Here is a 14,641-nt window from a genome sequence, read left to right as displayed (position 1 = left end):
AACTAATGTTACATTCTCAAAAAGAATGACATAGATGTATTTATTTTGTGTAAAATTAGCACAGGTTACCATAATTATACAGATATTATATCACTATTTTATTTGATAGTTATCAGTGAGAGTTAAAAATATTTTGAAAATTAGATCACTGCATAGCTGTTCCACGTCTCTATTTGCAAATGTAATTTTAAGCTAGAAAATAATTCAGATGTTTCAATATTTGCTTTTGAATGTAATCTCAGAAGATTTGGGCTCAGAAAATTAGGAATATCTGAAATTCCTAATACAAGTTTGAGGTAACTCAATAGTCTCTGCTTAAGGTCCCCTGGAAACTACATTAGACTTAATTCAGCTTGACTGATGCCTGCACAATTGTCTCAGAATGGTATCAGGACATTTGCCCCTAGGTTTTGATTTTATCCTTCCTGGGAACTTTTGTTAATTTGATTAAGAAGGAACAGGTGTACCTGCAGACAGCATGAAAGACTTTTTTCTATACTTTGGAGTATTTATTTTTCTGTTTGCCTTGTGGGCAGGCCATAGAGTTCTCCAACCATTGAATTATTTAAACTGTAATCTTTGAACTCATTTCTCTGACTACATATGAAACACGATGGTTTACATTGGCCGCTATAAAATATATGTAACTAATGCAAAGATGTTCAAAAATGAAAAGGCTGTTTTGTCTTCACAAGATACGGAAAAAGTTAGAGCTAAAGACTTATGAATTTTATAGTCCAAATTCTCATTTTTGAGGGGAGAATTCTAAACTTCAAATACAAATATTAATATGATCTACCATACAGCTACCAAAGCTATATGTACTCATGGTACCAATACAAATTTTCAGACAAATGCAAATGGTAATTGTCTGAAGGACTCATGTGTCAATATTAAATCAATTGGGGGAAATTATAAGTTTTCATAACATTTATATGTAAATATCAAAAATATCTGTGTATACCTATAAAAATGTGTATATATCAAAAATCTTATGCTATTCTAGAAGTGATTCCTCTTTTAACTGAATGAACTAAGTGGGTTTTTATTGTTTGTTTATTTTTTGCTAGGAACAAATATATGACTTCATTGAGAAAAGAATAAGTTTAAGAAAGGATAAATATCCTTAGTGACAAATTTATCAGAAGAAGCTATATAATACAATTGAAAAAATAACCTTCTTATTTAATATTTAATTTTGATAATAGAGCAAAAACATTTGTAGTTATACATTATAATTATTTTGTAGAAAAATGAGTAATTTTATGTGGAAAATAACGGTAGTTTTTTTATACATAAAGTGCTTATTTTTAATTAGCCTTGGTTCATTAAAAAAAAAAGCCTCCTTTTAAATCTTACCTCTTTGTTTTTTCTTATGACTTATTTATCAATTCAAATTAGTAAAATACACTATTTTACTGTCTCGCTCAAGAGCAAAATGAGGAAATAATTTTTATGGAATAATAATTTGGACGGCTTTTAGATTCTAATTAAAAAGAGTAAACTTTCCCACAGTTATAGCTTACTGACACAACCAGCATGCTTTCTGCCCAAAAAGGCAGTACAGTATATTTTAATAAGGTATGTGACTCTTAAAAGTTCATTATTTCAGCACCCCAAGGGAAATAAAGAAGAAGAAAAGTAAAATTATTGTGACTTTTGACAATTATTAGTTAGAAAAAGGAGGTAACAATTGCCAAAAAAATCACAAAAGTGAGCATGTTACCTGGCTATGACAAAGAGCACACAACTGACACCCAAGTAAGCCAGCAGAATATACATCCAGATATCAGGGGAGAGAGGATTCAGGAAGGAGAAGACGCCTGGGTTTGTACCATTGGGCTTGCGGTACAAAATACTTATTCCAAGTGTCATAAAGGGCTTGGAAAAGTCGATGACCTTCTCTCGAACGTAGGTAATAGCCAGTGGGGCAACTGCAAGGTCAGCTTTCTGTAGAGAGAAACAGAAAACAGGGGAAAAAATTGGTTCTAAGTCTCAAAAAAGAAGTCAGTATCCAAATTAAGCAAAACAAATACTTTATACTTGAGAATTGTCTGAGTAACTATTATGTTAACATTTAAAGTATTCTTGACCCTGAATTGAAGCATTTGATTTTTCTGTTACTCATTTCTATGTCCTTCTAGATTAGCAAACCAGCATTTGTTGCAAGTAGTTAAAATAAGAAAAAAAATATATGGAATGAAAAAACTGAAGAAACTATTGTACATTCAGTACCTGAATTATTATGCTGTGGAATCTTCTCATAATTATTTTTAATCTAAACTAAAAAAACACATTTAATATAAGTTATGGATCTCTAAATAACTTGGTCAAATTCTAAATAGTAATAATAATATCTACCTCAAATCATTTCGTTGATAATCAAGAAATATGTTTTCCTTATTTTAAAACTATAGAGTTCAGTTAAAAGGTTTAAGTCTTTAAATAGTTAACATTTTGAAAATCATCTTTTAATGTGATTGTGTTTACTGCCCTTGAGTTTTGTTTCTATCCCTCTAATTTGTTTTATATTATTTAATGAAAATCCTTGCAGCCTTGCCTAAATCGCATTAGGAAATGAGTTTTTCAATTTTCACAAAGTTGCTAATTTTCCACGGTAGCTTAAATATGTTAAATTACTAATGCTTTTCACTCATCATATTATAACCATCTGTCAGGGATGAACTTAAGCTGTAATATGTTACAGGAAATAATTTTAATATTTTAAATAATAAAGGCATCTATTCTCATATATAACGGGAAGCTATATCTCTACTTTCCTTTTATTTTCATAAACATACTGGGCTTTCAGAAGATAAATAAGAAATGCTGCTTGTAGAGAGCTACAGAAAGATGAACAAAATAATGAAATTGGGTTTTGTTTTCTTACCTCAAGGACTGTTGGAGAACTTAAAAAAAGAAACTTCACTAAAAGGCTAAGTTTGTTGACGATATTATTCTGGGTGTGTGTTTGGGTGCATTTGTGTTTTGGGTGTGTGTGGGAAAGGGGGAGCACTCAGATACCTGAACAGAGTACCTCTGAGCAGCAATGAAGACAGAGAGATATTTCTCTAAATGTTAGGAAGGAAAGAACAGGTCTTAAGGGTCCTGGAGAGGATATCATCACATTACATATTCATAAATCTAAGAAAATATCAATTTAGCAATAATACTTGGTAATGTTCTTTAAGCATGTGCTGTGCAACAGGCATTGTGTGGTAAGCACTTTACATGAATTGTCACATTTAATCCTTACACAATCCTACTATTATTCCTATTTTAAGATAAGGAAACTGAATCTATGAGAAGTCAAAAACTTGTTCATGGTCACAGAGCTAACTGAGCATTGGAACCAGGACCTAAACCCCAAGCTATTGGAATCTATACCTAGAGTTAAGCATGAGATGCATCTCAGAAGCCAGAAATGGAATGATGGAGACATTCATTCATTCCTTTATTAAAGAATCTGTAGAGATGGAAAGGAGAATATATAGAAGCAAGGTCAGTAATTAATAGATTACAGTCACTGACAATTTAGAGGGTCAGGTGCAGAATTTAGGAAGATGGAATACTTTCCACAAGGAAGAAATAGCACTTCCTCTAAGACAGAAGGGAAGGAACTACAGACGGTTTGAAAAAGTAAGGATGTTTGTTAGGGAAAAAGAGTGATCATTTAAGAAACAGATTCTAGGTTAAAAAAATGGACAACCTGAAATGGTGGCTTACTTCTGTTCAGGGTATTGAGTATACAGCACAGTTTATCTATGTACCATTTCACTTTTGTAACCCTCCCTCACTGTAGGCACATGAAAAGCAAAATTTTATAACATGTAAAGCATGTAAGTGAACATGCTTTAAGCTGGTAAAATATTTTTTAAATTCAAAATAGATATTAACAAAAGTTAGGGAATAATTCAAGTAACATCTATTAAGACAAAACCACTACATTATTCTAAAAAAAAAAGTCATTCCACAGGCATATATTAATATGATTGACTAGACATCCATCAAATTTCAAAATTTACTTAGCATTGCCTAAAGTAAAATTTCTATCCCAAATATAAAATGAATATAAGACAAAACATCACACAGTAAAATTCTTTCAATTATAAAAGAAATTAGTCATTTGAAACAAAAGATATAAACAGACACTTTTGGCATTTAATTTAAAAAAATAAATGTATCGAGAGGGGAAGATGGTGGTGTAGGAGGAAGCTGGACTCACCTCCTCCTGCTGATCACTTAGATTCCACCCACACCTGCCTAAATAACCCAGAAAACCACCAGAAGACTAGCAGAATGGACTCTCCAGAGCCAAGCTTAGACAAAAGGCCCACAGAAGACTGTAGGAAGGGCAGAGAGGCAGTGCGTGCTACACAGACTGGCGGGATGGAGCTGGGGCAGTGGAGGGGCAGCACGCCCAGCAAGGCAGAGCCCCTGAGTCTGGCTACAAAAGCCGAGGGGCCGGACTCCATGAGTTCTGACAGCCAGCAGGACTTAACACCTGGAATGTTAAAAGTGAACTGCTCTGCTCTCATGGGGAGGGCGAGAGGACACCAGGAGTTAGAATTGTTGAGCCCTAGAAGATAGAGCTAAGCTCAGCTGGGGAACAAAGGCACTGGCAAGTGCCATCTCCTTCTCCCATCCCCCAGCAGAAATTCCAAAGGGAACCAGTTCCGGTCACTGAACTTGCTTGCACTGTGCAAAAGCCCAATGCTGTGCTTCTGTGGATACATTCCTCCAACGGGACTGCCTCCATCCCAGTGCTGCAGGGTTCCTCCCGCAGGACACCAGAGACGGCAAAGCCAGCTAAGCCTGCCCCTCCTGCCCCTGTGCACTTTGCAGATCCATCCCAGCTAATAACTCAGATCCCATCGAAACAGCACCACAAGCCTGGCAGTGTGCAAGAGGCCCAGACATGGGCCACACCACACCACTATCTTCCCTGGGAGAGGGGAAGATAAGGTACATACCAGTCTGACTGTGGCCCCAGCGGTGGGCTGGGGACAGACATCAGGTCTGACTGCGGCCCCACCCACCAACACAAGTTACTCCAGACAGCACAGGGGAAGTGCCCTGCAGTTTGGAGCCACCACAGGGACTACCCAAAATGAGAAAACAGAAGAAGTCTCCTCAAAAGAAACTCCAGGAAGTAGTGACAGCTAATGAATTGATCAAAAACGATTTAAGCAATATAATAGAACAAGAATTTAGAATAATAGTCATAAAATTAATCACTGGGCTTGAAAAAAGCATAGAGGACAGAAGAGAATCTATTGCTATAGAGATCAAGGGACTAAGAAATAGTCATGAGGAGCTATAAAATGCTATAAATAAGGTGCAAAATAAAATGGAGGTGGCCATAGCAGGGATTGAAGCGACAGAGGAGAGAATAGGTGAATTAGAAGATAAAATTATGGAAAAAGAGGAAGCTGAGAAAAACAGAGATAAAAAAATCCAGGAGTATAAGGGGAGAATTAGAGAACTAAGTGATGCAATCAAATGGAACAATATCCGTATCATAGGAATTCCAGAAGAAGAAGAAGAGAGAGAAAGGGGCTGAAGGTGTACTTGAAGAAATCATAGCTGAGAACTTCCCTGATCTGGGGAAGCAAAAAAGACATTGAAATCCAAGAGGCACAGAGAACTCCCTTCAGATGTAATTTGAATAGATCTTCTGCATGACATATCATAGTGAAACTGGCAAAATACAAGGATAAAGAGAAAACTCTGAAAGCAGCTAGGCATAAACAGGTCATAACTTACAAAGGTAGACACATAAGAGTAGTAGCAGACCTATCTACTGAAACTTGGCAGGCCAGAAAGGAATGGCAGGAAATCTTCAATGTGATAAACAGAAATAAAATGCAGCCGAGAATCCTTTATCCAGCAAGACTGTCAATCAGAATAGAAGGAGAGATAAAGGTTTTCCCAAAAAAACAAAAACTGAAGGAATTCATCACCACTAAACCAGCCCTACAAGAGATGCTAAGGGGGATTCTGTGAGTGAAATGTTGGAAGGACCACAAAGTACCAGAGACATCATTACAAGCATGACCTGCAGACATCACAATGACTCTAAGCCCATATCTTTCAATAATACCACTGAATGTAAATGGACTAAATGCTCCAACCAAAAGACATAGGGTATCAGAAAGGATAAAAAAAAAAAAACAAGACCCATCTATTTGCTGTCTACATGAGACTCATTTTAGACCCAAGGACACCTTCAGATTGAAAGTGAGGGGATGGAAAACTATCTATCATACTACTGGATGTCAAAAGAAAGCTGGAGTAGCCATACTTATATCAGACAAACTAGACTTTAAGTTAAAGGGAAGGGCATTATATAATAATTACAGGGTCTATCCATCAGAAAGAGCTAACAATTGTAAATGTCTATGTGCCGAATATGGGAGCCCCCAAATATATAAAACAATTAATCACAAACATAAGCAACCTTATTGATAAGAATGTGGTAATTGCAGGGGACTTTAATACCCCATTTACAACAACGCATAGATCATCTAAACACAGTATCAGTAAAGAAACAATGGTCCTGAATGATACATTGGATCAGATGGACTTGACAGATCTATTTAGAACTCTGCATCCCAAAGCAACAGAATATAATTTCTTCTCGAGTGCACATGGAACATTCTCCAAGATAGATCATATGCTGGCTCACAAAACACCCCTTAATAAGTATAAAAGAGTTGAGATCATACCATACACACTTTCAGACCACAATGCTATGAAACTTGAAATCAACCACAGGAAAAAGTCTGGAAAATCTCCAAAAGCATGGAGGTTAAAGAACACCCTACTAAAGAGTGAATGGATCAACCAGGAAATTAGAGAAGAAATTAAAAAAATATATGGAAACAAATGAAAATGAAAATACAACAATCCAAACGCTTTGGGATGCAGCGAAGGCAGTCCGGAGAGGAAAATACACTGCAATCAAGGCCTATCTCAAGAAACAAGAAAAATCCCAAATACAAAATCTAACAGTACACCTAAAAGAAATAGACACAGAACAGCAAACCAAATACGCCCCAAACCCAGCAGAAGAAGAGAAATAATAAAGATCAGAGCAGAAAAAAAGCAATATAGAATGTAAAAAAACTGTAGAGCTGATCAATGAAACCAAGAGTTGGTTTTTTTGAAAAAAAAAACAAACAAAATTGATAAACCTCTAGCCAGGCTTCTCAAAAGAAAAAGAAAAAGAAAAGAGAGATGACCCAAATAGATAAAATCATGAATGAAAATGGAATTATTACAAACAATCCCTTAGAAATACAAGCAATTATCAGGGAATACTATGAAAAATTGTATGCGAACAAACTGGACAATCTGGAAGAGATGGACAAATTCCTAAACACCCACACACTTCCAAAACTCAATCAGGAGGAAATAGAAAACTTGAACAGACTATAACTGGCGAAGAAATTGAATCAGTTATCAAACTCTCCCAACAAATAAGAGTCCACGACCAGATGGCTTCCTTGGGGAATTCTACCAGACATGTAAAGCAGAGATAATACCTATCCTTCTCAAGCTATTCCAAGAAATAGAAAGGGATGGAAAACTTCCAGACTCATTCTATGAAACCAGCATTCCTTATATTCCTAAACCAGACAGAGACCCAGTAAAAAAAGAGAACTACAGGCCAATATCCCTGATGAATATGGATGCAAAAATTCTCAATAAGATACTAACAAATCGAATTCAACAGCATATAAAAAGAATTATTCACCACGATCAAGTAGGATTCATTCCTGGGCTGCAGGGCTGGTTCAACATTCACAAATCAATCAATGTGATATATCACATTAAGAAAAGAAAAGAAAAGAACCATATGATCCTGCCAATCAATGCAGAAAAAGCATTTGACAAAATGCAGCATCCTTTCTTAATAAAAACCCTCAAGAAAGTTGGGATAGAAGGAACATAATTTAACATCATAAAAGCCATTTATGAAAAGCCCACAGCTGATATCATCCTCAATGGGGAAAAACTGAGAGCTTTCCCCCTAAGATCAGGAACACGACAGGGATGTCCTCTCTCATTGCTGTTATTTAACATAGGGTTGGAAGTGCTAGCATCAGCAATCAGACAACAAAAGGAAATCAAAAGCATCAAAATTGGCAAAGATGAAGTCAAGCTTTCACTTTTTGCAGATGACATGATATTATACATGGAAAACCGGATAGAGTCCTCCAAATGTCTGCTAGAACTAATACATGAATTCAGCAATGTCTCAGGATACAAAATTAATGTACAAAAATCAGTTGCGTTCTTATACACTAATAATGAAGCAACAGAAAGACAAAGAAGGAAACTGATCCCATTCACAACTGCACCAAAAATCATAAAATACCTAGGAATAAACCTAATCAAAGATGTAAAAGATCTTTTTGCTGAAAACTATAGAAAGCTTATGAAGGAAATTGAAGAAGATATAAATAAATGGAAAAACATTCCGTGCTCATGGATTGGAAGAATAAATATTGTTAAAATTCTATCTACACATTCAGTGCAATCCCAAGCTATCTACACATTCAGTGCAATCTCAATCAAAATTCCGCCAGCATTCTTCTCGAAGCTAGAACAAGTAATCCTAAAATTTGTATGGAACCACAAAAGACCCCGAATAGCCAAAGTAATATTGAAGAAGACCACCAAAGCAGGAGGCATCAGAATTGCAGACTTTAGCCTCTACTACAAAGCTGTAATCATCAAGACAGCATGGTATTGGAACAAAAACAGACACATAGATCAATGGAATAGAATAGAGACTCCAGAATTGGACCCACAAAAGTATGGCCAACTAATCTTTGACAAAGCAGGAAAGAATTTCCAATGGAAAAAAGACAGTCTCTTTAACAAATGGTGCTGGGAGAACTGGACAGCAACATGCAGAAGAATGAAACTAGACCACTTTCTTACACCATTCACAAAAATAAACTCAAAATGGATAAAGGACCTGAATGTGAGACAGGAAACCATCAAAACCCTAGAGAAGAAAGCAGGAAAAAGCCTCTCTGATCTCAGCCACAGCAATTTCTTACTTTATACATCTCCAAAGGCAAGGGCAAAAAAGAAAAAAAAAAGGCAAGGGCAAGCAAAAATGAACTATTGAGACCTCATGAAGATAAAAACCTTCTGCACTGCAAAGGAAACAATCAATAAAACTAATAGGCAACCAACGGAATGGGAAAAGATATTTGCAAATGACATATCAAAGGGCTAGTATCCAAAATCTGTAAAGAAGTCACCAAACTCCACACCCGAAAAACAAATAATCCAGTGAAGAAATGGGCAGAAAACATGAATAGACACTTCTCTAAAGAAGACATCCAGATGGCCAACAGGCACATGAAATGATGCTCAACATCACTCCCCATCAGTGAAATACAAATCAAAACCACCCTGAGATATCACCTCACACCAGTCAGGGTCGCTAAAATGCACAAATCAAGAGATTATAGATGCTGGAGAGGATGTGGAGAAACAGGAACCCTCTTGCACTGTTGGTGGGAATGCAAACTGGTGCAGTCGCTCTGGAAAACAGTGTGGAGGTTCCTCAAAAAAATTAAAAATAGATCTACCCTATACCCAGGAATAGCACTGCTAGGAATTTACCCAAGGGATACAGGAGTACTGATGCATAGGGGCACTTGTACCCCAATGTTTATAGCAGCACTCTCAACAATAGCCAAATTATGGAAAGAGCCTAAATGTCCATCAACTGATGAATGGATAAAGAAATTGTGGTTTATATACACAATGGAATACTACTTGGCAATGAGAAAGAATGAAATATGGCCTTTTGTGGCAACGTGGATGGAACTGGAGAGTGTTATGCTAAGTGAAATAAGTCATAAAGAGAAAGACAGATACCGTATGTTTTCACTCTTATGTGGATCCTGAGAAACTTAACAGAAGACAATTGGGGAGGGGAAGGAAGAAAAAAAAATGTTAGAGAGGGAGGGAGCCAAAGCATAAGAGACTCTTAAAAACTGAGAATAAACTGAGGGTTGATGGGAAGTGAAAAGGAGGGGAAAGTGGGTGATGGGTATTGAGGAGGGCACCTGTGGGGATGAGCACTGCGTGTTGTATGGAAACCAATTTGACAATAAATTTCATATTAAAAAGAATAAAATAAAATAAAAAATAAATGTATCAACAGACTGTGGTACATTCATATAATGGAATATTATTCAGCAATAAAAAGAAATGAGCTATCAAGACAGGAAAAGACATGAAAAACTCTAAATGCATATAGTGCTAAATGAAAAATGCCAGTCTGAAAAGACTACATAGCGTATGCTTCCAATTATATGACATTTTGGAAAAGGCAAAACTGCACAGGCAGTAAAAAGCTCTGTGGTTGACAACGGCTCAGGGGAACAGAGTGACAAATAAGTGGAACCAAACATGTTTAAGATAGTGAAACTATTCTGTAAGAAATCATAATGCACATGACACTGTGCATTTATCAAAAAATATAAAGCTGTAGAATACAAAGAGTGAGCCCTAATGTAAACCATGGACTTTAGCTAATGTCTCAAAAAGTTCATCAATTGTAACAAATGTACTACACTAATGGAAGCTGTTAATAATCATGGGAACTAGAGTGGGGCAGGGGATGAAAGCAGAATGGGAGAAGGTATGGAAACTCTACTTTCTGCACAGTTTTTCTATAAACCTAAAACTACTCTAAAAAGTCTATTTTTTAGATAATAATTTTAACCATATCCTCAGTTAGTAGTACTTAATGTTGTGTTGATAAAATTAATTAGAACATAGTTGCTATGGTAAAGGTTTCTCCCTGGAAATTTCACCAAGATGCCTGGGCAGCAGCTATCTTATTAATAAGTTTTAATTTAATATTCTATCATTCTATATGAAATTTTCCAAATTGTTTTATTTTCATAATAACCAATCAAATATCCGTAGGGCATTGGACAAAATCTGACACCAAGGAACTACTTGGTAAACGTTTGCTAAATACAGTTTCAACTTACTAAACACAGTTTAACTTACTAAAATTTTCAAAGAAAATTACCCAGAGAATTTCAAAATTAAACTTTTTTCTGATCTTATTCTAGAAATAAGATTTATTGGTACATTAATGTAATTTCTAGTGAACTAACCCATCTAGGGGAAAACAGAATAATTCTTTTTATGGAGTTCTATATAGTTAATAGCAATCCTTGATTACAGTTTCAAAGAACAATGATAACATTTATTGGTCTAATTTCCAATTACCTAATACAAAAATTAGATAACAAGGCATATGTTCATGAATGTCACAATGACTCCTAATTTGATCATGTTGAGAAAACCTTCTTTACAAAGTCCTAGTAATGAAAGAACATAATGATATTATTTTATAATACATGCTCTGGCCAGTGAAACATCTTATGCATACTTCTGAAAGTTTTTGTAATTTAACAAACTGGAAAAACCAGTTCTAAAAACTTTTCATTTCCACAATGTTGTGAAATGCTTACGACAGTGGTAAGTGTGCTTGAATAAATTGGAAATATTTTAACTGATTTAGCTAAGACATTTAAGCTAGTTAATTATGATATTAATTTTAACGTAACTTATAAGTGATCCCACACTTTACCAAACTCTTCACAATGAATAATGCGAGCACATGCTTTCGCCTCTGTGTGCACTTTTAGGGAAACATAGTTTACTTTCTGTACATGTGGCATACCATTTCCACCACTATCCACCTGGTTACACTGCCTGGACTCCTACAGTGCCCTCCTAATTGGTCCCTTGCTTTCATTGTTGCCCAACTAGAGTCTATTCTTCATCCGAAGACAAGCTCTTTTTAAAACATATACCAGATTATCACTTTTGGCTCTGAATTCTCCAATGATTTCTAGCACACATAAAATACAACCTAATCTTGGCCTACAAAGCACTACAAGAGATGGCCCCTAATTATGTAATCAACTTCAGTTCCTATCACTCTCCTGGTCTTAGGGGGATCACTCTTGTCCCAATAACTCTGGTTGCCTTGTTAATCTTTAAATGTGAACACGTTTCTGTTTCAAGGCCTTTAAACTTACTATTTCTTTTGCCTGGAAAGCTTGTTCCTCATAGGTCTACATGGCTTATTCACTCACTTTTAATGTTTTGATGTATAGGTTCTGTTATCAGTCACTCAAAGGGATCTTTATTAACCACTTACTCTATCACTCTTTATCTCCTTACCATGTTTTCATTTTCTTCATAAAACTTAGAGTGACCTGAAATTATGTCATTTATTGTTGTCCTCCTTCCAAAAGAATGTACATCTCTTTCGAGAAAGGAGTTTCTATACTTTGTCCACTTCTGCATTGTCAGTGCCTAGTACAGTGTTTGGGACAGAGTAGTCATTAAATATTTTTAAATGATCAAGTGAATGCATAAAACATTTATCCCCAGTACTTCCCTAAATGTCTTTACAGAAAAAAATATATATATTCCTGAGGTTTATCTTCTTACAAAAATGAGATTTTCCTTGTGCGTGATTTCTATTTTTATAAAACTAAAAATAGTTATTGAAAACTGGTAATATATTTCATATTTAATATTTCTGTGACAAATTGGGTTTCAGTTATTATAACAAACAAGAAGTCACCTTATACCATTAATTTAGCTTGTACTCACTAGGTTGTGTTTAAGAAAAAAAGTAATGAGATTAAAGTTAAATGTGTCATAAATGTGAAAACCTAACTTCAAACTTCTATAAATTACATATATTATATACACTATACATCATAATGTCTATTTGTAGGTTCACAAAAGCATAACCTTATATTTTAGAAATATGCCTTCAGTTGCTTTTTACCAAACCAAGTAGTAACCTACAAACCTCAATTGTACAGTGGGCAATTGAGTTATAAAATAAGGATATTTCTTTTACACATAAAGAGCCTGAAGAGAGAGAATTAAGAAAGAATTAAACACAGACAGTAGTATTAAACACAAGCAATAATTAATTTATTAATGCTTAAGTAAGCCTGCTGGTAATTTCATATGATATTGACTAAATCTAACAAACTTGCTGTTAATGACACAAATGAAAAATGAACTTCTCCACTGGTAATTGTTCAGAAGAGCCATGGTTCCAAAACAGTTTTGGAGTGTGATTTTTTTTTTGTAGGGGGAGCACAGTTTGAGGGGGGACTTAATGGTTTTTGTTTTGTGTTGTAGTATTCCCACCCTGTTCTGATTTTGCTGTGAACTCCCAACTGGATGGCTTATAAATATTAATATTTATATTACAATACCTTCCTTTAACTTCAGTATTTCCATGGGATTCATTTGTGGTTTTGTTTGTTTGTTTTAGAGAGAGAGAGAGAGAGAGAGAGAGAATGCGAGTGAACGAGGGAGAGGGGCAGAGGGAAAGAGAGAATCTCAAGCAGGCTCCATGCTCAGCACAGAGTCCAATGCAGGGCTCAATCCCATGACCCTAGAATCATGACCTGAGCCAAATCAAGAGTTGGATGCTCAACCCCTGGTTTGTTTTTTAACATAGTAGTTGAGTTAGCTTAGCTCCCTTGGAAAAATTGGGTACACAGAAATTGAGGAGTATTTTCCACATTGATAATTTCAAGAAAACTAAATTTCTACTAAAAATAATCTGAAATCATTCATATCAATAATTCAAAGTGGAATTTAGTATATCTGTCGTGGGGAATAAGCTTAGGAAGTCCCTGAGCTTGCACCAATGGGTTAACAAGGCATAAAGAATTAGAAAGCCATAGGATGAACACACCCAAGTTTGGGTAAACAAGATTAGGTAAATAAGATTAGGTAAATGGGGCAAAGGCCCCCAGTATAGGACAAATGGGGCAAAGGACCCCAATATAAGACAAACGGAGCAAAGGCCCCCAGTATAAGACAAACGGGCAAAGGCCCCCAGTATAGGACAAAGATATAGGACAACGGCAGAAAACTGCTTTCACAGGAAGGACCAAATTAAGTAAACCAGTAAATAGGGCTATAGACCACAGCAGGGTCAGAGTTGCCCAGAGCAGAGCTAATTAGCAGATGCCTTATTGACCCTGAGGTATCATGTTCTGTCTTTCTTGTCTGTCCCTTAGACCAGTTCAGGTAAACAGAGGTGGAGCATCATGTTTGCCGTAAACAACCTTCCACCCAGCACCAGAATCTTATTTTGTATTGACCCAAACTCCTAACACCGCATATCTCCAAAACCCCCTTTTCCCCATGCCCATAAGTTAATGTTCACAGTTTCATTGTCTGTCTGTAAGCCTTCTGATCCTAATAAAAATGGAACAAGGACAACCCTTACTTGGGGCTCTTGTCTCCTCCCGGACATTAGCTTCTCATACATTTTTAATCCTGTGTCCCCCTCTCTTGCTGGACAAGAGAGAACTCCAGACTCAGAGTCTACGACAATCTGTTATTCATGAGCAAAGGACTGAATGATAGTGTCTCTGACATTTTTTGTTCTGGATTTCGGATATATAGATTTCCCGATTTAAAATAACTAACATCTTGGGGCACCTGGGTGGCTCAGTCACTTGCACATCTGACTTCGGCTCAGGTCATTATCTCGTGGTTCGTGGGTTCCAGCCCCTCACTGGGCTGTGTGTTGACAGCT

The 14,641-nt window shown here is 36.1% G+C and overlaps 1 protein-coding gene across 6 annotated transcripts in view; it reads right to left on the bottom strand.

Annotated features, from left to right (window-relative positions):
* Positions 1-14,641, bottom strand: part of GRIK2 (glutamate ionotropic receptor kainate type subunit 2) — a 670,394-nt gene that overhangs the window by 167,049 nt on the left and 488,704 nt on the right. For all 6 annotated transcript variants that reach the window (XM_086707502.1, XM_086707501.1, XM_086707504.1 and 3 more), the window contains exon 12: positions 1,727-1,950. In XM_086707502.1, coding sequence (XP_086563628.1) covers positions 1,727-1,950 — 224 coding nt within the window. The remainder of the gene's footprint in view (positions 1-1,726; positions 1,951-14,641) is intronic.

The sequence above is a fragment of the Puma concolor genome, chromosome B2 (genome assembly GCF_028749965.1).
Source record: "Puma concolor isolate L17-30 chromosome B2, mPumCon1.1.hap2, whole genome shotgun sequence".
NCBI lineage: Eukaryota > Metazoa > Chordata > Mammalia > Carnivora > Felidae > Puma > Puma concolor.
This window is presented reverse-complemented; position numbering and strand designations above follow the sequence as displayed.